General features: G+C 54.2%; 1 protein-coding gene across 1 annotated transcript; it reads right to left on the minus strand.

The window, feature by feature from the left end:
* Positions 1–513: 513 nt before the first annotated feature.
* Positions 514–22,587, minus strand: NPTXR (neuronal pentraxin receptor). Its single transcript, XM_069582012.1, has 5 exons — positions 21,436–22,587; positions 9,064–9,289; positions 7,910–8,157; positions 5,093–5,272; positions 514–4,737 (listed from the first exon to the last, which is right to left on the minus strand). The coding sequence occupies exons 1-5, from the start codon at positions 22,585–22,587 to the stop codon at positions 4,513–4,515; spliced, it is 2,031 nt and encodes a 676-aa protein (XP_069438113.1). The 3' UTR covers positions 514–4,512.
* Positions 22,588–26,418: the final 3,831 nt, after the last annotated feature.

A 26,418-nucleotide genomic window follows, 5' to 3' on the forward strand; every position in this document is an offset into this window, starting at 1 on the left:
CTGATGCTGAAAGTCAGTCTAGTCTCTGATGTGAGTCACAGGGGCCCAGGTAGACCGTGAGGAGCGGACAGGTTGAAATATAACAGGGCTCCTCCCACTCCACCACCCCATCTCCCCAGGACCCCAAGGGATGCTCTGGGGACCCAGGCAAGTAATTCAGGTGGATTGGGTCTCAGGGAACAAGTCAGGAACCTGGGATCCTGTAACTGGGGCACGAGGTGGGGATGAGGTATTAGGAATGAGGCCAAAGCCCAGTTATCAGAACTGGGACACTTTCCATGTGGGACCCGTGTTCTTTACATCCTTCCTGCAGAAATCCTGGAAACAGGGGTGTGTCTGTCCCTGGGACCTGGCAGAGCCTGTCAGGTTAGGGGGGCACAGGTGGGGTTGGGTGAGGCTTTGGTATAGTGAGGTGGCACCCCCTCTGTCTTTACCTACTGCCCTGCTCCAAGTAGTAGCCACTTCACTCCTGCCCAGCACCTCGAGGGTAGCCCCACCTTTGCAAGAAGAGCCTCAGAGTAAACATCACGTTTATTTTGGACATTCAAATTTACAAAAACAAAAAGTAACAAAAACCATGACATAGCATACACGCACACGCGCGCACGCACACACACACACACACATGTTGCATCTCATGTCACTTTATGTACAAAATCAGGCGGGGGGGGGAGGTGGGTTGCCAGTAGGATGCACTAATTTCACAGAGTCTGACAGCTCGACATGCTCACTCGCTGCTCAGCCTGGGCCCACGTGAGCCCCTTCCCCACCCAGCAGGGTCAGGGGCCAGGGGAAGGGTTTGGAGTGGCAGGCAGTTGGGACAAAGACGGTCTCATCTTTTGGGTGGGGGGGCGGTGTCCCTTCCCCAGTTTGCTCAGAGCAAGGATGCTGGGAAACAGAGTAAAGAGGGGACCTGTTTGAGGGGGGCTAGGACCACCGCATCATGGAGCGAACACTGAATGCAGAGTCAGAAAGCTGAGTTCAGGTCTCCCAGTATCTGGGCTGGGCAACCCCAAAGACTGCTCATCCCCCCTGGGCCCTGGCATCTTCATCTGTAAAAAAAGGGCTTCGGAGCCCTTCCTGTCCATGCCTGTAGTCCCAGGTCTTGCACAGATGTGGCAAGGTGATCAGCCTCTTGGGATGTTGGTTAGGGGCGCCATGTGCCACAGGGTGGGAAAGTCTGGCAGATAAGAGCTGTGAAGCACCTGGCTCAGGGCTGGCCCAGAGCAGGGGTTTGAGAAGGGTCAGCTTTCTCCCCTTTGCAGCCTGAGACTCTTGGAAGACACCCAACTTTCTCTCCCTTCAGCTCTCCTGGAAACTCCAGCCAGTGAGAGAAGGGCTGGGCTGTGAGCACCCCTCACAGGGATGTGCTCCCTGAAGGGGCTGAGAACCCTCCCTTGGCCTCACCCAAGGGGACCCTGGCCCAGGGCCCAGTCCATCCCTCACCTCTGTGTTCCTCTGTGTCGGGGTGGACAGGCTCAGGAGCAGTAGATAGCCAAATCCCATTCCACAGGCAATGGTAGCGCCTGTCCCCTCAGGCTGAAGGGTGGCCCTGGATGTCACCAGCTTTGAACTCTGGGTTCCATCACTTGTGGGCTGATTGACATGGGCAGGTTACTTAACCTCTCTGGGCTTCCATTTCTCTACTGTACAATGGGACTAAGGACAGTCCTACTTAGAACTGTTGTGAGGGTGAATGAGTTGATCCCTGTGAGGTACCCAGCATGGCAAGGTTACAAAGGTGTAACAGACATGGTTCCAGCCTCATTTTCAGCTGGGAGTAGCTCGAGGACGCAGCTGAGCACCTCTCCCTCCCCATCTTTTTGGCTGTGCCTGGGAGTAGCTGAAGGTCAAAGCTGGAGTCCAAACAACAGGCATTCAGCAAAGAAGGATAATCAGTAGACAGAGGAGTGGGGACTTGGGACATTCATCATTCTGGAATGTAAATAGGGACCCAGGCCACTCACCAATGGCCCAAACTCAGAGCCTACATGGCAACATCTCTGGTTTTGTTCCTGTTCCCTCTGGAGGGCTGACCAGGATGATTCAGCACAGGTCAGAAGTCTCACGATCACCATGACAAAGCATAAAGGATTTGGGATGATGTTTCTGGGTGGGCTCGAGTGACCAAACAAGTTCTATCACCTCCTTCCTAAGATTCTTTCTTTCTCCCCAAGGCCTCCACAAAAGCTGCTCCTTCAAAGACAATAACATGAACCCAATAAAGCCCAGTGTTCCTGAAATCTAAGTTCCAAATTTCGCCATCACCCCAGCAACAGCGTATGTCATTATGAGATGCTTGACCCAGCACTGGGGCTGATGTCATTGGCTGTTACCAGGGCAACTAGATCTCGGCAGGTTCTGGCTAAAGCGCGCCATCCCTCCTTCTAGGGGGAGTTGGGCTGAAAGTGCTGAATGGTCTATTTGCCCTCTTGAAACAGAAACAAGGATCTGGGAGCTGGAAGCAACAAGTCTTGGAAAAACCTCCGTGGCCCTGCACCCCACAGTCTGTAGCTCGGGCATCATGCCTCAGGCTAAGTGGATGTGGGGAGCAGATACAGGGAACCAAAGGAACAAAAAGCCACCAGTGCCCATCTGACTTAAGTAGCCAACAGCTGTCCAGACGCCCGGTAGGTGATTGGGGAGGGACCCCAGTGTTCTCAGCTCTCCATTCCTGCCAAAGTGCCAGGAGATCACACCTCTCCCACCCTACCTTCCAGGGATTGGGGGTGGGAATGCCAAGATGTCTGTATGTTTCATACAGGAAAGTGGTCCAGTGTTGAAAAGCATTGTTGGAATGTTGGAAAGCATTCTGACCCCTCAAATGTCCATCCTCTTAGGTTTAGGCTGGACTCAAAAGCCTCTCAAGGGCAAGAAGTATGGAGTGGGGGGAAGAGCACGGGGTTCTATTCCTGGCTCAGCTCCACTAAGCTGTGTGATCCTGTGCAAGTCACTTGCCCTCTCTGAGCTCCTCCTCATATGAGCAACAAGAGGTCAGACTGGGTGGCTTTTCTCAGCTCTGATATTCTTCCATTGTCTTGGGAGAGCTGGTGGGGACTCAAGGGTAGGACCCAGGTAAGCCACCAGCCCTTTGAAACACTCAGATGGGCAAGGGTGCCAGGCTGGGGTGATCCAGAAGAGCTGACCTTAACAATCTGTGTATAAGGTTGGTCTGCTTTGACCCTTGCCCTTGCCCTTGACTCTCTGGAGCCAGCTGCTGACCCTGACCCATGCCTAGCCAGATCCCATCTGCTGCCCAGTCCCAGGGCCTGCCCCTGCTATGCCCCTTGATACCTAAGTAGGTTCTCAGGCTTGTCCCACCCTATCCACCTGGAATCATAGACCATCCTACTTTTGATCTGGAGAGCTCTCAGAAATGACCTAAACTCACAAATGAGGATGGCCAGCCAGGAGAGAGCAGGGACTGTCAGCAGACTACACAGCAGGCTGGCAGCAGAGAAGACCAGGAACCAGGGGCTCCTTCTTCCCATCCAGAGCTCTGCATACCACTCCATGCTTCTCCCTGCCCTCTCTGCTTCCTTCCTTCCCCAAAGGCTGCAGGGCCATGCAGAGCGGGCCAGTATTGTGGCTCTGCTAGAGCCTGGGTCTTGTGGGGCACATGCCTCTGTCCCACGCTGTCCCCAGCCCAGGCTGAAGTGGCCCAGGGTCTGTTCTGGCCAGAGAAGGGGCAAGTGACCATGCCAGTGGACGCAGCCATAGGTGGGCCTCCTGAGATCCTGGTCCCCAGCTCTCCAGGCTGGAGCTGGGAAGGGAATGTCCTGGAAATTGAGGTGGGGCTGGGCCAGGCATGGAACCAACATTCGAAGCAACCATTCAGCACACAAAGAAACAAGGAAAGAGGAGGGAAGGGTGCAGGTGGGGGCGGGGGTGGGGGGGAAGAAGCTTCAACAAGATTCCCCTGCCCATGACTGGTAGCTGGTGGAAAGATGGAAGGGGGTGAGTCTGAGTCTCCAGGGTGTTTCTGTCATTCCCTATCAGCTGGGGGACAGCTCCACAGCCCATGATGGCCCTGAAGAGGAAGGGGGCATGCCTGCCTCACGGAGGAAAGGGGACAGATAGCCATCCCTGCCACTGAGACAGTGGGCCCTTTACCTGTACACAGTCCCAAGGATGGTGCTGTGAGATCAGTGGAATCAGCTGTGGTTGATGGGTAAGGGGACATGGGGTGAGAGATGGCTCCACTCTAATGCCAGCAGTGGGGCAAGAGCTGTGGGTGCTGCAATGTACCCCCTGCCAGGCCCGGGACTCACCCCAGGCTTGACCTCTTGACTCGAGCTGCTTATGTCCATTCAAGTGGTATCAGGGGGATAGCCATCAAGGGCAGGGTGTTCTGGAGGTGTGGGTACAGGTGGGGGAAATGGGAGGCATGGCCAGAAGTGGGGCAAAAAAGGAGACCAGTGTGTGAGGGTAGGTTAAGGAGGGAATGCGCTCCTGTCCCGGAAGGTTCCCCAATTGGCAGGCAAGGGAGGGGCCCCTGGACGAGGTGGCCCCTCATGCCTTGGCCCTGCCCTTGCAGACATCAAAGGCGGTCTTCGTTGCACCCCCAAAGGCCTCCACTAGCTTGTCCTCCCATGGGAGGATGTTGCCCAGCAGTGGCCCCGTACAGTTGGCAATGCCCAGGACCTGGGCGGGTGTCAGGACGTGGTCCCAGAGGTTAAACTGGGCAATGTCACCCACGAAGGCCTGGGTGGCATCAAAGCGGCCGCCTAGGGTATCCTGGACCAAAAAAGCAGAAAGAAACAAGAAAGACACGGAGTAAGGAAGTAGAAAAGATAGGCAGGTAGGTGCTCAGTGAGTCAGAACTCTGTCCTGGCTGAAGCCCCGCCCCCTCTAGGTTCTAGCCCCGCCCCAAGTCCTAGTCCCGCCCCAAGTCCTAGTCCCGCCCCAAGGTTCTGGTCCCGCCCCAAGGTTCTAGTCCCTTGGGCCAGTCTCGCTCAGTCTGCCCATCTGCAGAATGGCTGGGTCAGACTGAGCGCTCACTTCTGTGCTCTCAGGGACCCTCCGCCTACCCCTCCTCCTGAGGCGCCTGGAGTGAGTGGGATATCTATTTGCATCCCACCCTGACCCTTACCTGCTCCTGGCCCAGGATAAGGATCCCATGAGGCTTGATGGGGTGCCAGGCGGCCAGGTTCTCACCAGAGCCCCGCAGCTCCCCATCCTGGTAGGCAGACCACAGGCCATCCCTTGTGGTCCAGGTGATGCAGATGTGGTGCCAGCCATTGTCCTTCAGGCTCAGGGGCAACTGGGCCACCTGGAAACAGGTCCCCCAGCCCCGGGTCAGAGGTGCCACAAGCCCCAAGGCTGGAGCAGTGGGATGGGGATGGGGAGACCAGTGTCCCTCCTTCCAGGGGCTGACCCAAGGTCTGACCCTGCCTGTCCTCCCCGCCCAGTGTCTTTCCAGCCACTCTTTCCTCTTTCCCCACAATGTAGCAATATCATCAGGCACTTCACTCAGGTCACAAGGGACTACTCAGTGTTGGTTTTTGGTGGTTATTCACTCTCTGACAGGCCTGTAAGGTGGGAGTTGTATCTCACAAGCCTCCCTTCCCTGAATATCTCACATAGTGCCCAACACACAGCTGGGCTCAAGAAGTGCTGGGAATGATGGAACAAGCCTTGTACTCGGAGGCTGAGCACTGCCAACCACAACGCCCTGTGGGACCCTGGGGAGGTTGCTCTTTCCTCCCTGGGCCTCTGTCTCCTCATCCATAAAGTCAGGGGCTTGGGCAAAGGGTGGCAAATATGCAGCCACTTCTGCCTCCTACTCTACCCAGGCAGACATGGCTAATCAATCATGAGCCTAGACTCACCCTCGGAATCTTTCTCATCGCAGTGCTCTTGGAAGGCACTGCTGATTGATTGGAGTTGGCCTGTGAGATGAAAGGTACTTGCTGCTTGTGGATTTGGGGCTCCCAAAGGGCTCTTTCATCTCCTAGGTTCTCTGAGATCACAATTTATTACAATATTCTCTGAGGCCTACTTGATGCCAGGCCTTGTTCTGGACACCGGGGGATATGGATCCGGTCCTAAAATGAGCTGAGTCTGCACAGGAGGGGAGGACTTCAGGGACAATATCACAAAACAGAGTAACATAGGGGCCATGTGGGAGACACAGAAGCCATGAAGGCCCAGAGGCAGAGAGGAGTGTGGGAACAGAAGATGTGAAATCTAAACACATCTGGAAGTATAATGAGCTCTGGAAATTCCACTGTAAGGCAAACCAAGGTTGGGGGTGGAAGCCGGTTTGCACAGCAGGAGCAAGGGATTAGAGGCTGGAATAAAATGAGAACTGTGAGTAGTTTGTGAGGCTGGTACTCAAAAGGCACCAGAATGTCAGGAAAGTGGGTTGCCTTGTGCCCTGTCCAGGGTGCTGAATTCCTTCTATTATACTAGAACTGACTGCTACCATGGGCAGAGCCAAGGATGGCAGCCAGGGGGGTTATGAAGGGGAACTGGGTGGCACGATCTAGATGTCATCCAGCTACCCTCTGATGGACTTAGAGGGTAAGCGTGTACTGGGCCACAAGGGAAATTCACTATCCCCTTGGCTTATCTCTTTCCTCCTCCTCCAGGACCCCATGAAAGGCACCTCCTGCTGAGCAGGGTTTTGCTGGGTATCAGCCACTCCCAGCAGCTCTGTGTGGCTGTGGGCTGGTCACAAGTGGGTGCAGTATATGTTCTCTGCATTTCCCAGGGCATCTCAAAAGACCAGCATGCCATCAAGACCCAAAGCAATATGTCAGGCTGGGGAAGATATCTGCGGGGAATGGCGTGATAAGATGCTCACCTTGCTTCCCCCTTAATCACCATGCCCCTGCTACATCACTCCCCTGTCTCCCCAGCTTGTCCTGCCCTGTCCACTCCTGGGAGAGTGGTGACAGGGTGGGAGTCCTGGGCATGGGGAAGATTGGTGACCCAAGGGCAGAACAGTGGAGCCCAAGACCCCCAAGTCACATCATCACCCCTTCACCAGCTTTGTGGCCAGGGTGTGTTATTTGCCTTCACTGAACCTCAGATTTTCCATCTGCAAAATGGGGATAATAGGGTGTCTACTTCCTGGGGCTGTTGGGTCAAGGATGACAATATGGGTAAAATACTAGCATGGGACTTGGAATGATAAAAATGGGGCACATTCATCAACGTTTGTTAAATGCCAAGTTCTGCTCAAAGCCGTTTACATGTATTTAAGCCATTTAATTCTCACCACAACCATGTACAGTTGAGGCTATTATTATTCCTGCTTTACAGATGAGGAAACTGAGGCACAGGGAGGGTAAGTGACTAGTCGAAGGTCACAGAGTGGGTTAGCGGCAGAACTAGGATTCAAATCCAGCATTCAGGCCAGGGCTTGACCGTGGCACCAGCCTACTCGCCACGTGAGGGGAGGGGTATGGGGCTGACTGCCAGGGGGAGGGGGACACGGAATCCACCAGCTCTTCTGCCCTCGCTCCCCGCCTCCCTCCCCAGAGAGGTCCTAGGACCTCATTTGCTTCTCTCTTTGCTCAGGAGAGTGAGCAGGGCCCTGGGGGCCCTGGAGGTGCCCTGCTGTAGGCAGCATTTCCAGTCCTGCTCCCACAGCCGGGTTGCTGGGGAAGTCTCTTAATCTCTATGATCCTCACATGCTCCTCTGTAAATGGCACACCACCACTGACAGCCTCTCTTAGACAGGAGCTCTTATCCTATCAGCCCCAGGTCTGGCTTATCTTGAATTCCCAGAACCCAGCCTGGCATGAGTTTGTCCATCTTGGAGGCATTTCATGCGTGCTGATTCTGCTGAGCAGGAGAATGGAAAGGCCCCACCCATCTGGGACCAGCGCAGTGCAAATGATCCTGGAAGGGTCCCCCTGCCTCACCCCCATCCCTCCGGCTCTGCCCAGCCCCCGCTCACCTTGTCATTAATCAGTAGCTCCATGGGGTCGTGGCCCGCCTCCAGCAGCACAATCTCGTTGGCCTGTCCGGGCACCGAGTAGGAGAAGGGGGTGCCCTGGCTAGTGCCGCCGGACCTGGAGCGCAGCCACATGCAGACGGTGAAGGCGTAGAGCTCGGGCAGCGCCTTCCACACGCGGGCGTACATGTAGTTGTTGCGGATGGGAATGCTGATCTTGAAGGCATCTGGGGGGCTGTAGGCTGAGGACCCTGAGCGGGGTGAGCAAGGCGAACACGGTGGGGGGTCAGCAGACACGGATGGGGGCGGTAGGCAGGGCACACTCCAGAATGAGGGCTACTAGCCCCTGGTAACCTCAACTTGTCTATAAGCCTCAAGGGTGGTCCTCACCAAGTTTAAAAGATGAAAGCTCCCTGAGAGTTCACGAGTTCTAAAATCCTATTTTTCAGATGAGGAAAATGAGGCCTGGGGAGAGGAAGTGAACTTTCAAAGTCACGGAGCAAGCTGGTGACAGCTGTGGACCGAGGAGCCAGGTTTCCTCACGCTCGCACCTGTACAATGCCCAACATGCCATGATTTCATGAACCTTGTGGTGCCGGGCCCAGGTGTTAAACAAAGGACAAAATTCTGATGGCAAGGCACTCTTGTGGGGGGTGATAAGGGCAGGGACTTTAGAGTCAGACCTGATTGAAGGTCTAGATCCACCAATTACTGGCTGTGTGACCTTGGGCAAGTCACTTGACCTCTCTGAGCCTTATTTTCCTTATTATTTATTTATAAATATTTGTTTATACTCTTTTTTATAAATAGTTAATAATTATAATAAACATAAATTTTATTTATTTATAGCCTTATTTATTATTAGGGGATAATAAACAGAGCCACCCCTGTATGGTCTGTGAAGATTAAACCAGCTGGCGTATCAAGTACTTAGTCCACTCCTGGAATACAGTGGGTGAAAATGTGCCAGAAAATGCTAAATGGTAATGGTAACAAAACACCCCAATCATTCTCTCTGTCTCACAGCCTCTTCCCTACCAACCTATCTAGCTTTAACCTCTGGGAAACATTTTCTGAGTGAATCTGCCACCCTGAGGACCATCCAAGGACCAAGGATGCCCTCGCCCACCATGCCCTCTGTGGGGCCCAGGACCCACCGTGCTCCAGTTCGGCTACACGGTCCTGCAGGGCGTCCAGCTCCTTCTCCACCTCCTGCCGCTGCTGCTGGTTGCTGTGACCAAGGGCTACACGTTCCTTCTCCAGCGCCAGCACCTTGGCCAGCAACTGCCCCTCCAGCTCGTCCATCTTGGAGTGCAGGGCAGTGGGCACCACAGGCGCAGGGGCTGGGGCGGCTGAGAAGTTCACTCGGGCTGGAAGCTCCTGCTGCTCACAGATGGAGAAAGGGACATTCGAAGTCAGTCAGAGGGAGGATGGAAAGAGACAAAGTCCCAGAGATGTCCACTAGCCCTGCTTGAGTGACCCGTGTTGAGCCTCAGCTTCCCCATACGTATAGTGGGATGGCAATGCCCGCTTCAGGCAGTGAGCGTGCACTGCGTGTGCGGCAGCAGGCTATCTCCAGTGCTGGTGTGTGATGCGAGTGGACAGCAGGCTGGCTCCTGTCCTCAGGACGTCTCAGCCTACGCGGCCAGCAGTGGAGAGCTGCAAAAGTCCCCCAGAGGGTCCGATGTGCAGTTGGGGTTGAAAGCCACTGCCGAGCCCTTCATCACTGGAAGGCCGCACCTTGATGGGTCCTTGAAGAGGTGGGCTGTCCTGATCACTACTTACTCACATGCCAAACTTTTCCAAGATGGTTCAAGACTCTGTGTGGGTGCCGGGCAGACCCAGGGGCACAAACCAGGGGGCTTCTGGAATAGGGCTCCAGTGCTTCTGTTTATGGGTGGTTAAGATCACAGACTCCAGAGGCAGGCATCCCAGGGCTCAAATCCCGCTCGAGAACCAACCTGCCGCGCAGCCTGAGGCAAATGCCTCCATCTCTCTGAACCCTTGCTTTCTCTCAGGCAAAATGGCACAACTGTAAGTATTTAGAAGGGTTGTGGGGATGATTAGGTGGTAAATGCCTGTGAGCAGAGCCTGTTTACTCTGCTCTCTAGAGCAGAGTGTTCGAGGGTGGTCTCAGACACCCCCATCCCACCCAGGATGAGGACAAAGTGTCTTAGAGTCCTCCTTTGGCCTGCCTTAAGACCCCCGCGGGAAGGAGAATTGGGACAGAAGCCAGGGGGTCTTTCCTTTCCCCTCCCCTGCTGGAGGAAACCCCTTCTGGGGTGGAGGAAGGCAGCCGAGGCCACAAATCCTGACGCTGGGAGGGGACGGTCTCTGGTAGACACGTCATGGGAAGACGAGTAGGAAATCAATAATTCATTGAGCTTCTAGGAGCCAAATTAGACAAGCTTTGTCCGCTCTCCTCTCCTCCATGCTCCCTACTGACAGCCTGATGCTTCCTCACTGTCCAAGGGCCCTGCTGGTTCCCACTTCACCTGCCCTGGGCCCCAACCACAGGCTTAGTCCCAGACCTGAGCTCACTGAATTCTCATGATTCCTTCACCGAGCAGATACTCCCTGAGCACCCTGTGCCTACAGGGATGGCCCCACAGCTCAGGGGCCAGCACGAGAGACCCTGCTCAGCTCCACTGGCCCAGCCCTGACCTTGTCAGTCATTTGCTGTGTGACACTGGGCAAGGCCCTTAACCTTGCTGAGCTCTTTTTTTTTTCCTACCCCTGTGATGAGAGGATAAACGTGTCCCCTGCTTCAAAGTGCTGGGGGTGGGGAGGGCAGTGGCAGTGCAGGCAAGGCGTCACTGCCACACTCAGCACCAGAGAGAAGGGAGCTGCCACCACAGACAGTGATGGGATCACACACTTGGTTCCGCCACTGCACCCCGAGGGTGGGGGGGCAGGTGGGTTAATCTCTCTGGGGTCATTTTTCCTCCTCTATAAAGAAAGCAGGGACTTGGAATGTTGGACTTGCAGGCCTGTGGTCAGGATTAAAAGATGGTGCATAGTAGGAGCTCCAGCTTGACCCAGTGTGGCCACCTGTATCCCCCACAGTGTCCCAGGTGGGAGGGCACAGCCATCCACCTATGCAGACGCCTGCTTGGCCCACCAGGTGGGGAGCCCGGGTGAGGGGGGCGGGGCACGGATGGATGAACTGCTCAGTACACACGGCCCCACTTTACTACACAACTCTTCACTGTCCACTATCTGGAGGGCTCCTTGGCACTCCCCAGGTGCCCACGAATCCTGACTCTGGTGCTGACTAAACACAAAGCCTCAGTTTCCCCTTCTGTAAAATAGGAACAACCGGCCCCACTCCGCCCATCTGCAAGACAGATGTAAGGATGAAACAGTGGAAGTTAACAGATCCTTGTGGAGTGTAAAAGCAGAATGCATGCAGTCCAGTGGATTAAGACCCCATGCTTCCACTTCAGGGGCCCTGGATTCGATCCCTGGTCAGGGAATGAAGAGCTTGCATGCTGTGTGGTATGGCCAAAGAAGAAGAAACATTGCAAACTGTGAGGCTTGAATACATCAGCTGACGGGGAGCTTGCTACCTCCAGAATCTTTCCTTGACCACAGACAGCTCATGGAGTGACAGGGCCAGCCACCCACTACATCTGAGGCAGTGGGACTTCTGGGAAGCCTTAGGCTGAGGCAATTAGCTCATGAAGTGCTGTCTACATCAGCACTGGAAGGGCCGGGGCCGGGTCTCCTGGAATGGGCCCCCTTCTAGCCTCACTGTCCCTCCATCCACTGGGCCTACCTGGGCTTGAGGGACACACCTCTGAAGGAGGTCCCCCCTGGGCACTTTCCAGGTATTTATTCATGAATCCTCACAGCCACTCATTTTGGTTGGCACTCTTGGTGTCCCCATTTCACAGATGGGGAAACCGAGGAAGAAGTCCTTTGGAAGGGCTGAGCAAAGCTGACCCCTCTGGAGCCAAAGCCTTCTCTCTCTCCTGCAAAGAGTCCTCCTCCTCCAGAGGGAGAAAGACCTGCCAGGAAGGAACAGGACGTCAAGTGGTATTTACACAGACGCCGTTGCGAGGAGACACGGCACAGGCCGAGGGAGGTGGGCACACAAGCTGTTCTTTTGTCAGAGCCGCCAGCTCTGCCGCCGGCAGGAAGGCCAGGGAGGAGGTGGGCTCACTGGATCCTGTGTGGCCCCCTCCCCACCCCGATGTCTGCATCAGAAGAACATGACTCCCCCCACTTACCCATCTGTTGCAGGCAGAGGCTGTGACGCGTGGGCTCCGGGCCTGATGCCAAGTGGGCCCCCAGCCCAAGATGGTGGGGAGACGACGCCATCACCCCACGCGGGTCCTGGTGGGGGCTCGGAACCCACACTTGTCGTGCTGGGAGTCTGGGGTGGGGTTTGGTGGAAGTACGTGGGGCCTGGAGCCAGAGCCCAGGGTTCCGGTCCAACTCAGCTAACGTGCTGGGCTCATTAGCACTCAGTAACAAGATGCTAACGGAGGCAGCTGTCCTCACTCCCGCGTGCTGCGTGCCAAGTCCTGCACTCCGGAAGCACCGTGCAAACATTCCACAAGCCCTCTCAACTATTTGGGGAATTAAGGAGGGCTGCTTTTCAGATGAGAGAGCAGAGGCTCAGAGAGGTGAAGTCATCTATCTGAGGTCACACACTGCCAAGTCACAGAACCAGGATCTCAATTCAGTCCCTTCTGACTCCAGAACCTCTTCTCCTTCTTTGGTCCTGCCCCAACAGTCTGGGTCTCAGTTTGTCGGTCTGCCAAATGGGTACAGTGCCGGCTGTCCTGCCTGCCTCGAGGGCCAGCAGAAGAGGTTTCAGTGGCCTTGAGAAGGCTGGGACGATCTGGCAGGTGGTGTCAGACCCTGGTGTGGGGCAGCTTTGCAGAGGGGCTTGGATGGAGGGACCTGCCTAAGTGGGGGAAGTCTGGTGCTGGGAGGGTGTGGGGAAGACCCTGCCACCTTGTCCCCAGGTGGGGGTCTGCTCCTTTCCTATGAGGGGCAGAGGGAAGGTGCTGGTTTTCATGGTCAAGGTTCCACCCTCTGCACAGTTCCCATCTGCGCAGACAGCACAGGGCCCAGCTTCAGGGGTAGGAGGGCAGAGAGCAGGCTTGGTGGCTGTGGTGTGGGTCAGGCCACCTATCTCCCATATGGGCTCATTCCCTAAGTCCTGTGTGAGTCTGCCCCAGCTCACACCCAGGCTCCAGCAGCCCACTGACCTTGTTATGGAAGGCCTCCCTGCCTCAGTTTCCTCATCAGCAAAAAAGGGTACAAAAATAATAGCTCATAGCACTGCAGTGAGAAATTTTAACAGATATAATGCCCTTAGAGTTGGCAAACGATGGGCTATGTGTCAGCTATTATTATGATTATTACTAACACTCCTTAAACATCTCTTCAAGGAGCCCATCCTCCTCCACCTTCAACCATAGATGTTTTTGTTTAATCATTATATTGAGAAAAAAAGCAAGCTACAGAAGAACAGTTGGATATCATTCATACAAAGGTACAAAGATTCAAAGCCAGCTCATGTGTTTATAAAAGCATAAATAAATGCATGGAGTGACAAACACAAATTCAGGACAGCGGTGACCCTCTCTTGGGGCTGGGACAGGGGAGGCCCTCGGGGGCGTCAGCCAGTGGCAACTGTCCAGGTCTCGAGCGTCAGTGGGGACTTGGATGGTAGTCTCTAAACTTCAGTGTCTGTCTTGTTTTAAAAAGTTGTTTTGGCTGTGCTGGGTATGGTGCGGTTGTACCTTAATTCCCCGACCAGGGATTGAACCCACACCCCCTGCCTTGGAAGGCGATTCTCAACCACTGGACTGCCAGAGAAGTCCCCAATAATTTTCTTTTAAAAAATGGGGGGAAAGATCCAAAAGCAGAGTCTTAAGGGTAGAATCTTAACCACAGCCTCACTCGGCTCCTTTGTCCTCCCCCACAACCCCGGTCCAGGCCACCGTCCCCAGGCTCCTACTCTGGCCTTTCTCCACACAGCAGCCAGAGAGGCAGGCAGCTCAGTGCAAATCCAAGCACGCTGCTTACACCCTTCAGTAGCCCTCCTCTCCCACCATCAATACCCTGCCCCTCTACTCTTAGCCCTTACTACACACCCCTAGAGGCTACCCTTCATTCCCACTGAAAGGCCCAGCTGTCCCTAACTCCCTCTCACCCCTGGGCCCCCGCACATGCTGTTCCTTCTGCCAAGAACACTCTTCCCACCCCCATTCCACCTCCTCTGGCCAGTGCCTCCTCGCCCTCAGCAGATGGCAGCTTCCCTGACGCCTCAGCCAAGATGCTCCAGAGGGAGAGGGAACGAGGGTGTCTCTGGAGGGACTGCAAGGCCTCACTCTGTTCATCCATCCATTCATTCGTCACCGTGCGCTGTGGCAACATGATGACAGGCACCAGCATGACTCTCAGGCCAGACAAGGCTTGAGTCACTCCCAGGCTCCCCACTTACTAGACATGTGGCCCTGGGCAAGCTCTTCAACTCCTCGGAGCCTCAGTCTCCTCAACTGCAAAATGGGAATAATAATATCTACCTCTTAGGATATATGTAATGACAAAAATGACAAAATATGTAAAGCCTGGTATATAAAAATGGCTGATAGAGAGTCATAACCATTATTACTACTTCCTATTATTGAAAGGAAGGAGAGCGTGAAAGTGAAAAAAGCGTTAGTCGTTCAGTCATGTCCGACTCTAAGCGATCACATGGACTGAGGCTGGCCGGGCCCCTCTGTCCATGGAAATTTCCAGGCAAGAATACTAAAGTGGATTTCCACTTCTTTCTCCAAGGGATCTTCCCAACCCAGGGATTGAACCTGAGTCTCCCACACTGCAGGCAGATTCTTTACCATCTGAGCCACCAAGAAGAGCATAGTGAGTAGTAACTGAGTGGGATGTGGGCCAGGGAGCCAGACTGCTTAGGACTGAAATCCCAGCTGAGTGACCTGGCCAAGGCTCTTAACCTTTATGAGCCTTGGTTTCCTCATTTATGAAATGGGGAGAGTAACAGTCCCCTGGTTCTTGCGGGACTAAATTGTAAGGCTCTCAGAACAGGCTGGCAGAGAGGGTGGGGTGAGTCGAGGGAAGGTCTTTCAGAGGGGGCGTCCTGCTCCCACTTCCTCCCCAGGAGCCCGCCTGGCAGGCTTCTCTGTCTCCCTCTCACCCCGGCAGGGGAGGGGCAGGAGAGCAGGTGGCAGAGGCCAGACCGACCTTTGACCTGGTCCCCACTGCCACTTTGCAGTTGGAATGGAAAACAGATAAATGGACCTCTGTACACCGAGGGTGCCAAGTCACGGCAGTCAGCACGCAGGAGGGGAGGTCGGGAGAAGGGGGAGCGGCTCCATGAGGGTCTGTCCATACACCCTCCCGGGCTCTGCGGCCTCAGAGCAAGCGACTAGACACGCCAACCCCAGGCCCTTTCGTCTCCCTTCACATACTCCCTATCAAGCTGCCACAAAATCCCTTCCTGGCCCTGCCTGCCCACATACCTTCTGGGCCCTGGGCCAAAATCTGCAGCAGAGATGAGGACCCCACCCTCAGCCTATTTTCATAGAAAATCCTGGTTGTCATCTTGGCTCAGCATTCAACGTGCTGTGTGGCCTTGGGCAAGTCACTCCGCCTCTCTGAGCCTCAGCTTCCCCCGGAGTCAAATGCGGGGTGGGCAGGGGCACCTAAGAGCTTCCACTTCGGGTTGGCTGCCTCAATCCCTGTCTCAAGTTCTGTGGGAATCAAGTGTCTGACTGGCCTTGTCACTCAGGGGGTGGGGTGCACCAGCCCCTGACCTTGGTCCACCTCCCACAGGCAAGGACTTCAGAAAATGGCCAATAAGCAGAAGAAAAGGTGCTCAGCATCATGAGTCACCAGAGAAATACAAACTGAAACCACGATGAGTCCACTACACACCCACCAGAATGGGGAGTGTCTTTAAAATGACCACAGCAAGGTTGACAAGTTTCACACCAGGTGGGCGTGCAAACACTTAGATGCCACTTTGGAAAAGTGTTTGGCAGAGCCTCCTAGCGCTAAATATATGCCTCTCCTGGAACCCAAGCATCCCACTCCTGGGGATACATCCAGGAGAAATGAGGACTTTTAACCAACCAGGGATATCACAAGGACATGCACGGCAGCTTGATTTGTAATGATCCCAAGCCAGAAACAACCCAAACGTCCTTCCATCAGGGAATGGGTAAGTAAGGTGTTTCCACGCATGGAAACACTACACAGCAGTGAAAAGTAAACCACTCACACACACACACCATGACTGAAGGCCAACGTGCAACGAGGACACCAGCCATGAAGGGCTGCAGCTTGCCTGAGTCGATCTGATGGAAGTTCAAACACAGAGAAAACTCATCTACAGCGCTGAAAACTGGAATCGCGGTGCCTCTGGGGAAGCCTGGACTTTGGGGTCACAAAGGAGCCTTCTAGGGTGCTGGAAATGTCCTGATTCTTATTTGGGTGGTGCTTCCATGGGTGTGCCCATGCATATATTTTCACACAGCTGTGCATTTAAGATCTGCGTCTTCTTCACAGACATAGAGAACTGACTTGTGGGCACTGTGGGGGAAGGAGAGGGCAGGATGAACTGAGAGCGGCATGGAGATGTGTACACTGCCATGTGTGAAATGGATAGCCAGTGGGGATTTGCTGTATGATTCAGGGAGCTCAAACTGGTGCTCTGTGACAACCAGGAGGGCTGGGGCGCAGTGGAAGGTGGGAGGGAAGTTCAGGAGGGAAGGGGCATATGTATACTTATGACTGATTCACGCTGATGTATGGCAGAGACCAACAGAATATGGTAAAGCAATTATCCTCCAATTAAAAATAAATACATTAAAAAAGATTTGTGTCTTTTTAAAGTATGATATGTGAGTTCTTAAACATCTTGAATGTAAGATACACCTTAGAAAGAAAGGGTCACATGTAAGCTTCTCCCTGTCTTCTGCCCAAGTGGCTCCTGCCAGGCTTGGAACAGGCAGGAGGGGTCTCCTTTCCCAGGGGGAGTCCTGCCAGGGAGGGGAGGCCTCCAGGGCACAGATGACAATTCCTAATCGGGAAACATCTGCCTAAGAATTCAGAATCTGGAGCCCAAAGGGCCTGAACCACACCCAGCTCCTCCTTCTATCCATTTTACAGATGAGATCACTGAGAGAAAGTGATTAAAGTCACAAGCAAGAAGAACCCAACGTTATGCCATACCGTCTTCCCATTTCAGAGAATATTAGAGCTGCAAGGTGGTTAGGGAGCATCTACCCACTGTATCATTTTATGGAGGGGAAACAGAAGCTGGCGGTAGGGAGGGCAGGTGGTGATTTAGCTGGCTCTGGTTTCTCCAGAGTCTGTGAGCCTCCATTTCTTTATCTGTAAGATGGGAATATGTACAGGCTGCTTCATAGGGCTGAAGACTGAATAAGCTAATACGCTCTAAGTGCCTAATACATGTTACTTGCTGTTTATTGCTTTCGGCCTCCAGATTATCTTGCCAGCCAGCAGGACAAACCTTTGAGGACTGGTCCTCATCACTCTTGCTCTAGACGCTCTGATTCAGAAATGGTCCAGGCTACTACACAAGAGGCACTTCCCTCACCTGTCTTCCTCACTCTCTTGAAGGAAGTTGAGGCCTGATCCCTCAGATGGACCTAGAGTTAATGATGAAGAACAAGGACTCTGGAGCCAGACACTGAGAGGCAAATCCAGACTCCAATGCTGTGTCCCCTCGTGCCAGTTTCGTAACCTCTCTGAACCTTGGTTTCTTCATTTGTTAAAGGGGGATAGAATCGTACCTGCCTCATGGAAATTTTATCAGGATTAAATGAGCTAATGCACAGCACCCTGACACATGGTGAGCTCTCAGTAAATGTGAGCTCTAATTGTTACAACAGTCCAGGAGCCTCTGTGATTATCATCAGGGTGGTCCTTTTCATCACTTCCACCCCAAGATGAGGAGAGGCCACTAGCTTGCCACATAGGATTAAGAATGTGGCTTATGTCAAAGAATTGCTACTTAAATCAATTGAGAAGTTCCGCTTTTCACATAAAGTAGTGCGAAAACATGACACCGCAACATACATACATGGCTGGTTGCCACATAAATGGTCCTTCTGGAAAGGGGTTTTTGGCCACAGCCATAAAAGTCAATATCATCTGACCCAGTAACACCGCTCCTGGGAATTCAGCCTAAAGAAATAACTCAATTGACTTAAAAAGAAAAAAACAAAAAAACAACTATCTGCATGAAATCGATCCTGCAATGAGCATCCAGAGGAAAAAATAATTAGAAACAACCTACATCTCCAGCAACAGGAGACAGCCGAAGGACTGATGGATGGAGGAGGCCGAGATGGATCCAGGATCTTAAAGCCATCGTTAAAATGGTAATTACCAGCAACCCCAGCAACTCGGGAACAATGTCCACATTCTGATAAAGGACCAAAAAGGGGGAGGGCTTCAAAAACGAATAAAATGGTGGAATTAAATGTAATCCCCCCCTCAAATCTTTTGACAGTTTTTCAATTAACAACAACAAAGATAAAAACACAAGACAAATGATTTCTCCTAAGCTCTCAAATGTGACTCCAACTTGAGGTCTGCAGGGAGATCGTGGGCCAGAGAGACCTTTCCTCCCTTTTAGCAGTCAGTCCAGTGAGGTGGGGAAGGGGGTGATGCAGAGAGGTGGGGAGGAGCAGGGGTGTGCTGAGATGTGCGGGGGTGGGGACAGGAAAAGGACAGAGTGTAATCAAGCAGGACCTCTGGGAGGAGGTGTCCTCAGAGCAGACTTAAATGATGAGTATAGATAAACTGGGGGTAATCTGGGCAGAAGAAGGAGGAACTGGGAAACACGTTGGAAATGAAATGGCAGCCTGGGAGCAGGCTGGAGTCTGCTATCACAGGAGAGCCCAATGGTGGGCTTAAGGAAGATCCCTGGGGAGGCCTGGAGGAGGATGGATGGAGGGGTGTGCCTGATCAGGTGGAAGACCAGCAAGGGGGCTGCTGCAGCATCCACAGAGAAATGAGGCTGACGGGGAGGAGGAGGGAGAGAAAGGAGCCAAGCATGGCTTCTCAGGGTACAACTGAAAAGCAGGTTGGCAGAGGACGTGAGTTCAGGTTGGGACATGATGAAGGTAGGGGGCTGGTGGGATGCCCAGGGGGAGGTGCTCAAGAAGCAATTGGATCTATTGATCTGAAGCTTGGAGAGAAACCTGGGCTGGGGATGAAGTTGGTTTGGGGGCACTATGGTGGAATGGTGTTGGAAGCTTCAGAGTGTGGTTGAGTTCTGCCAGGGAAACAGCAAGAGGAGGGCCAGGAGGGGTGCACATATTAAAGGAGGAGGACCCAAGAGGGGATAGAGAAGCAGGGAGGGAGGAGGGGCAGGTGAGAGGCACCTAGAAGCCCAGGGCATGGCGATTTGTAGGAGGAAATGATCTATGGGGTCAGATGTCAGAGACAGGACCAGCAAGAGAAGGACTGAAATGTTCCTGCTCAATTTACCAACTCAACGCCATGAGTATTTCCGGAGAATCAAGGTGGGAGAGAGACTAGTGATGATAAAGTAGACCCTGAAGGGCATTCTTTCGAGGTTTCTGGATGAGAAAGGAAGAGGGAAGCTAGTCAGTGGCTGAAAGGTGCATGAGCTGAGACCAAGTCCATTGGGCTCCAAGTCCCAGCCACTGTCAAACACCCCAAAGAGACTGGCTCTGGCTGCTGCAGGCTCAGAAGGCAGTCCTGGTGGGCAGGCAGCCCCTCCATGTCCCCTGCACTCAGAAAGGAGGCGTGCATACAGTGAAGCAGGACTTCTTCCACCCAGGAGGCTGACCTGGTGCTGAACCCCAGCCATTAGGATCCCCCCAACCTCAGCGGGCTAACTGGAGGGGAGCCCACCCTGCCAAATGCACAGATGCTGGGGGAACAGGTCCAGGGCAGGCCCAGCCCTGCCAGCCCCAGACGTGGGAGGAACCATGGGAGCCATCTGGGCGTGGGGGCAGGGGCGAGGGCAGGCAAGAGGAAATTGATTGAAGACCAGATTTTTTTTTTTTAACATTAATAAACTATTTCCTAAATGGAGGATTTGTTCTTATTTTAAATTTTGGCTATTGGAAAAAATTAGTAATATTAGAACTTAATGATAAAAACAGCAGTCACTCAACTTGAGACCTCTGTGAGAGGTCTGTTAGAGGAGGTCTTCTCTGTGAGGAGGTCTCTGAACTCCAGGTTTGGGGCTGGCTGTGATAGCTGCCTGGCTGTGCTCTGACACCCTGCGGGGTGGGTGCAGACACCACACAGACTTTCTGGAGGGCCACTGGGCCATGGGTAAGGCCAGGCTTCCACACCAGCATCTCCTGTGCTGCTCCGCCAGGGATTTAACTGAGAGAGCCATGGAGAGGGAAGAGTCCCTGCCTGTCCTTTCTTCCAGCCACTGCACCCCCTTCACCAGCTGCACTCGGTTTAGGGGGAGGTGATAAAGGCGGCAGCTGGTGCTTGGGCCTCATTCTGCCCCCTCCTCCCATGGATCCTGTTCTGCTGTGAACCCCCTTCCCTGCAGTCTGGAAGTCATGGATGCTGGGAGTGGTCAGGGTCTCTGAATGTCTGTCCTGACTAATTTGTCCAGCTCCCCCTCCAGGTGGCTCCAAATAGGTTTTCAGAGGGAGGCAGAGGTCGGGCAGCTTCAAAGGAGAAATGGCTGGTCCAGGGTCACAGGACAGCCAAGTGTGGACTGCCCCTTTTGGGCCCCTCATGTCTGACTCCAAGTCTGAGACAGGAGCATCTGAAAAAGGTGACTAGAGGGGGAGAAACCCAAATGGGACCTACTCTCCATTCAGCCCCCAGCCCACAGCGGCCGGCTTCCAGGCATCTTGGCAGGGCTACCGCCATCTGAGCTTCTGCTGTCCCTGTCCATGGTCCGAGCCCAGCTGGGGGCCTTAGGGGCGCAGAAGGTGAGGAGCATCCGGATTTGGTTTATGAGACACTGTTCCCTGCGATTCTGCAGGAGAGGACGACCTCGAGTCCCTCAGACAGCCCTCCTATCTCCTGACCACAGTGGACTGAGTGTGTGGCTGGTGCTGCTTTGGGGATGTCTGAAAGAAGGAAATGAAACGGACATTCAAAGAGGTCCTGGTACGTACCGAGCATTTTCACGTATCTGCATTTTAATCAATCCACACTACAAGTGGTCACCGTTATACCCATTTTACAGACTCAAAAACTGAGGCTTACAGAAGCGCCTGGAGGAAAAAGGATCAGCAGCGAGCTTTTCCCGCGTGCTCCCTGAGCCGCAGTCAGTGTGAGTTTCCGGTCTGTGTTCCCTCCCTGACTCCTCCCTTCTCCCCTGGGAGGAAGGTCCAACCATCCCCTTTGCACAGACGGAAACCCAAGACTCAGAGACTCGAGGGCGGCCCCCCACCCCCAGGGTCCCTGAGCCGGCGGTGGCCGCGGGACCCGGGGATGCCCTCGACTCCCGCGAGCCCCTCCCACCCGGCGCCGGGGGCCGGGTCCCCGATGGCGCGCGGCGCGGCGCTCACCTCGATGCGGTCGATGCGGTCCCGGAGGGCGCGCACCGCATCCTCTAGCTCGAGGATGAGCGCGGGCGAGTCCCAGGGCCCGTCGGCCATGGTGTCGCGGCGGGGCCCGGCTTCCTGGAGACCGCGCGGCAGGCCGCTCTCGCAGCGGCCCAGCTTGCCGGTGAGCTCGCGGATGGTGTCCTGGTCGGCGCGGATGCGCGCCTCCTGCTGCAGCGCCGTCTGGCGCAGCTGCTCCGCCGTGCTCTGCAGCAGCAGCAGCTCCTCGCGCTCGCCCGGCGCCGCGTCCCCTGGCTCGGCCCCCGACGGGCAGGCGGCCGCCAGCGGCGTGCACAGGAAGCGGCTGAAGAGGGGTACGGGCGGCAGCGGGTGCGCGCTGGCCGCCGGCGCCCCGGGCAGCGCGGGGGGCCCGGCCGAGCCGCCCGCGCCGTGCAGCGCGCTCAGGCTGCGCTGCGGGCCCGGGGACGCGGCGGCGGCCGAGGCGTTGTCGGCGCCGCCGGGCAGCGCCCGCGCGGGGCTGGCCGCCAGGGGCACGCTGGCGATGATGCAGATGACGGCACCGAGGAACGCCAGCATGCCCGCGGCCAGCAGCACGGCCAGGAACTTCAGCGTGAGGCGGGCGGCGGGGGTGCCCGAGGCCCCCCGGCAGGCGCGGCGGCGGGGTCGGGGCGCGGGGCCCGGGCGCGCAGGGCCGAGCAGGGCCCGGGCGCAGGAGGAGCCGGAGCCGGAGCTGTGGCCGCGGCCGCTGCTGCTGCGGTTCTGAGCCCCGGCGGCGCGAGGAGGAGAAGGCGGCGGGCGGCGGGGAGGGGGAGCGGGGCGCGGCGGCCCCGCCCCGCCGGCTCCCCCGGGCCGGCCCTGGCCCAGCCCCGCACCCGTTCCGTGCCGGGCGCCGAGTTGGGGCGCCGCCCGGGATGCGGCGAGGGGCGGGGGCGGCGCCGGTAGCCTCAGCCCGCCGCCGTCGCCTCGCAGAGGGCGGCGACCTCGTGGCCGGGCGGCGGGACTCCTGGGCGACCCCTGCCCCACCCCACCACGGCTCTCTGGCCCCCTCCCCGAGCCCACCAGCCCATCTGCTAGCTTACGGGAGCTTTTCTCCACGCCGGGCTCTGTGCTGAGAGAGCCAGGGGCTTGATCACAATTAAGCCTCACCGTGGACATGTTCCCAGTACAAATGAGACCCACAGGGGTCAGGTCGCTGTCCAAGGTCACGCTGCTAGTATGCGCTGGAGCAGCATTTGAGCTCAGGTGCATCTGAGTGGACCCAGACTATGCAATGGAGCCGGGGTGGGCCTAGGGACAGCTAGGAAAGAGGCCAGTGTTAGCGGGGAGGGGACCGAAGATTTTGACCCAACCTTTAGTTATACTGTGGCCACCTAACCGTCCATTCCCACCCCAACCCCTTGAAAGAGCAGAGGTGACTCCCCTTCGCCCCATACAAAAAAAAAAGAAAAAAATTTTTCCCCTGTGATCTCAGAAGGTAGCAGAAAGATCCCCCCTCTGAATCTTCAGGAGAACAGAACATCAAGGGTCGCTGAGAAGACCCCTCTCTCACTGCCGTCTACACTAGCATGGCAGAAGCCCAGTGGGCCGGTGGACTGGGCACTGGAACAAACAAGCGGGCATGGGAGCGGGCTGTAGTGCCAGGGTGATGCAGGAAACTTACTGTCTCCTGTTGAAAATGTATATACACATTTTGTTGCAAATTAACTCGCAATGAAAAATGTTTTTAAAAATTCTACCATCCTTGAATCCAGCTCCATCTCCAATTTTCCATGAGGTATTTCTTGGCCGTGTGTTTCCAGGACTTGGAGAGTGTTCAGAAGGCTGGGATAGAGGAGAGGGGCTGTGGTTCCTGGGAGGACTGGCCAAGGCCACACCCAGTTCAGTCCTGAGCCAAGGCCGCACCCAGGCCTGTCTCCCTGCCAAGCCTGCATTCTTGACTTGAAGGGAAGGCCCACAGTAGGGTTCTGGACCACCAGGGATGCAGTGTGTTCTCAGCAAAGTGGTAAGGAGAGACCAGAACATTTCTCAGGATCAACAGCCCTGGGAGGCCCTGTGTGGCTGCTGAGATCCTGCCCAGGGGTCCCACACACTCCACCCCAACCCCAGCCTCAGGATCATGCCTGCCCTGCTTACCTGATCTCTGGGAGTCGAGGGTTACTTGACTTGTAAAGCAGGAGCAAATCAAATGCCAGCTCCGTACACAATGAACCCCCAGAGCTGTATGTGCATGGATGTGAGTTAATACTCATTGGAGCAGTGACCTGGAAACCTCCACAGCTTGGAGGAAGCATCCTCCCGACAGAGAGGTGGGCCAGGCTCTCTGAAGGTGAAGGCAGACAGGCTGTAGGGGGCCTGAAGTCCCGCAGGTAACATGAGGCGTTGGGACTCCAGGTACATCTACGTGTATTCTGTGAAGACAGAAGCACTCACATTCTATCTTGGAAGGGCAGAGAAGGCCAAGAGAGGGGCCTACTGCCCAGAGCAGCAGGCCTCTGTGGCTTGGGCACCAAATGGTGCCCCTTTTATGTGAGCTGCTCCGTGAGCGACGGAATAGTTGGACACATGGGTCCAGAGGCTGGAGTTGAATTTTGCTCAAAGTGATCTGTTTATCCCCTAGAATGACTTTTCAAACCTATGATATGAACATGTCACTCTCCTGCTTACAAACCTATTAGTGACTCCCTGTTGCCATCCCTCTGGGGCTTCCTTGGTGGCTCAGTGGTAAAAGAATCTGCCTGCAATGCAGGAGATGCAGGCTAGATCCCTGGGTCGAGAAGATCCCCTGGAGAAGGAAGGAAATGGCAACCCTCTCCAGTATTTTCACCTGGAGAATTCCAGGGACAGGGGAGCCTGGAGGGCTATAGTCTATGGGGTCGTAAAGAGTGGGACACAACTGAAGTGGCTGAGCATGCAAGTATCCCCATCCCTTTATGGAAGAAAGTCCAAATTCCTTAAGGCACTAGTACCTAGTGGTTAAGGGCAGGGATTCTGAAGCCAGAAGCCCTGGTTCAAACCTGCCTTTACCTGTTACCAGTTGTGTGACCTAGTTTGCAAAGAGGGTAAAGTACCAGGTCTTTGACAGCGCCTGACACCACCCTCTCTGTGCCTTAGTTCTACAATCTGTAAAATGGGAGAATAGTAGTAGTACATGGAAAGCCTTAATAAATTTTGGGCCTTATTATATTAGCTTTTCTTGGTTTACAAGACTTGGCAGGGCTCACCCTCCCAGCCTCATTTCCCATCTTCATTGCTTGGAGCAGCATTAAATTGTGCCTAACTTCCCCCACACACCAGACTGTCTCCCGTCTCTCTCTTTGCTCATGCTGTCCCCTGCCTGGAATGCCGCCCCTCCTTCTTCCTTGATTCATCTCTATCCTCAGCATCCAGCAGGAGGCCGCACCCAGGGCAGCCTCTTGGTGAATGTTTGCAGTACTAGTTCCCCCAACAGATGGCACGGCTGCTGCTGGAGGCAGAGGGGAGAAGTTAGGACAGAGAGGACTTGAAACCCATCTCTCTGGAGCTCTGGGGAGAGGCCCTCCTGATCCCAACACAGAATTCCTCGAGATGGCCAGAATAGGATTCTCAGGGGAACTTTCATAAGATGCCACCGTCCTCACATTTTCCTTCTGAAGCTCACATCTCTGAGGTTCTTTATTCCTTCACTTCCTTTTTTCTTTTTTAATTCCTTCACTTTCATTCCATCCTTAGGGAAAGGGAATTCTGCCCTAAATGAACAAATATAGTCATTCATTCAAAATATATGTTTTGAGACTGACTTTGGATGCCTTTAAAGTGCTGCACTCAATATGCCAGCAAATTTGGAAAACTCAGCAGTGGCCGCAGGACTGGAAAAGGTCAGTTTTCATTCCAGTCCCAAAGAAAGGCAATGCCAAAGAATGTTCAAACTATCGCACAATTGCACTCATCCCACATACTAGCAAAGTAATGCTCAAAATTCTCCAAGTGAGGCTCCAACAGTTCATGAACTGAGAACTTCCAGATATTCAAGCTGGATTTAGAAAAGGCAGAGGAACAGAGATCAAATTGCCAACATCTGTTGGATCATCGAAAAAACAAGAGAGTTCCAGGAAAACATCTACTTCTGCTTTATTGACTACTTCAGAGCCTTTGACTGTGTGGATCACAACAAACTGGAAAATTCTTCAAAAGATGGAAATACCAGGCCACCTTACTTGCCTCCTGTGAAATCTGTATTCAGGTCAAGAAGCAACAGTTAGAACTGGACATGGAACAAAGGACTGGTTCCATATTGGGGCAGGAGTACGTCAAGGCTGTATATTGTCACCTTGTTTTTTTAACTTATATGCAGAGTACATCATGCGAAATGCCAGGCTGGATGAAGCTCAAGCTGGAATTGAGATTTCCAGGAGAAATATCAATAACCTCAGATATGCAGATGACACCACCCTTATGCTTTTGAACTGTGGTGTTGGAGAAGACTCTTGAGAGTCCCTTGGTCTGCAAGGAGATCCAACAAGTCAATGTTAAAGGAAATCAGTCCTGAATCTTTATTGGAAGGACTGATGCTGAAGTTGAAATTCCAGTACTTTGGTCACCTGATACAAAGAACTGACTCATTTGAAAAGACCTTGGTGCTGGGAAAGATTGAAGACAGGAGGAGAAGGGGACGACAGAGGATAAGATGGTTGGATGGCATCACCGACTCAATGGACATGAATTTGAGCAATCTCTGGGAGTTGGTGATGAACAGGGAAGCCTGGTGTGCTGCAGTCCATGGGGTCACAAAGAGTTGAACGCTACTGAGAGACTGAACTGAACTGAATTTGGGCCAGGCATAGTGCCAGGCACCAGGGAGAGCTGGAAACAGGACAAAATTACAGTTTTATATTCTAGTGGGGAGGCAAGCAGTTAATAAATGAATAATTAAATGAGCAATACTACTGAGAACTATAAGGAAATTTTTAAAGTAACATGATAGAAAGTTACGGGAGGGGTGTTGGGAGA

This window comes from Ovis canadensis, chromosome 3, assembly GCF_042477335.2.
Source record: "Ovis canadensis isolate MfBH-ARS-UI-01 breed Bighorn chromosome 3, ARS-UI_OviCan_v2, whole genome shotgun sequence".
NCBI lineage: Eukaryota > Metazoa > Chordata > Mammalia > Artiodactyla > Bovidae > Ovis > Ovis canadensis.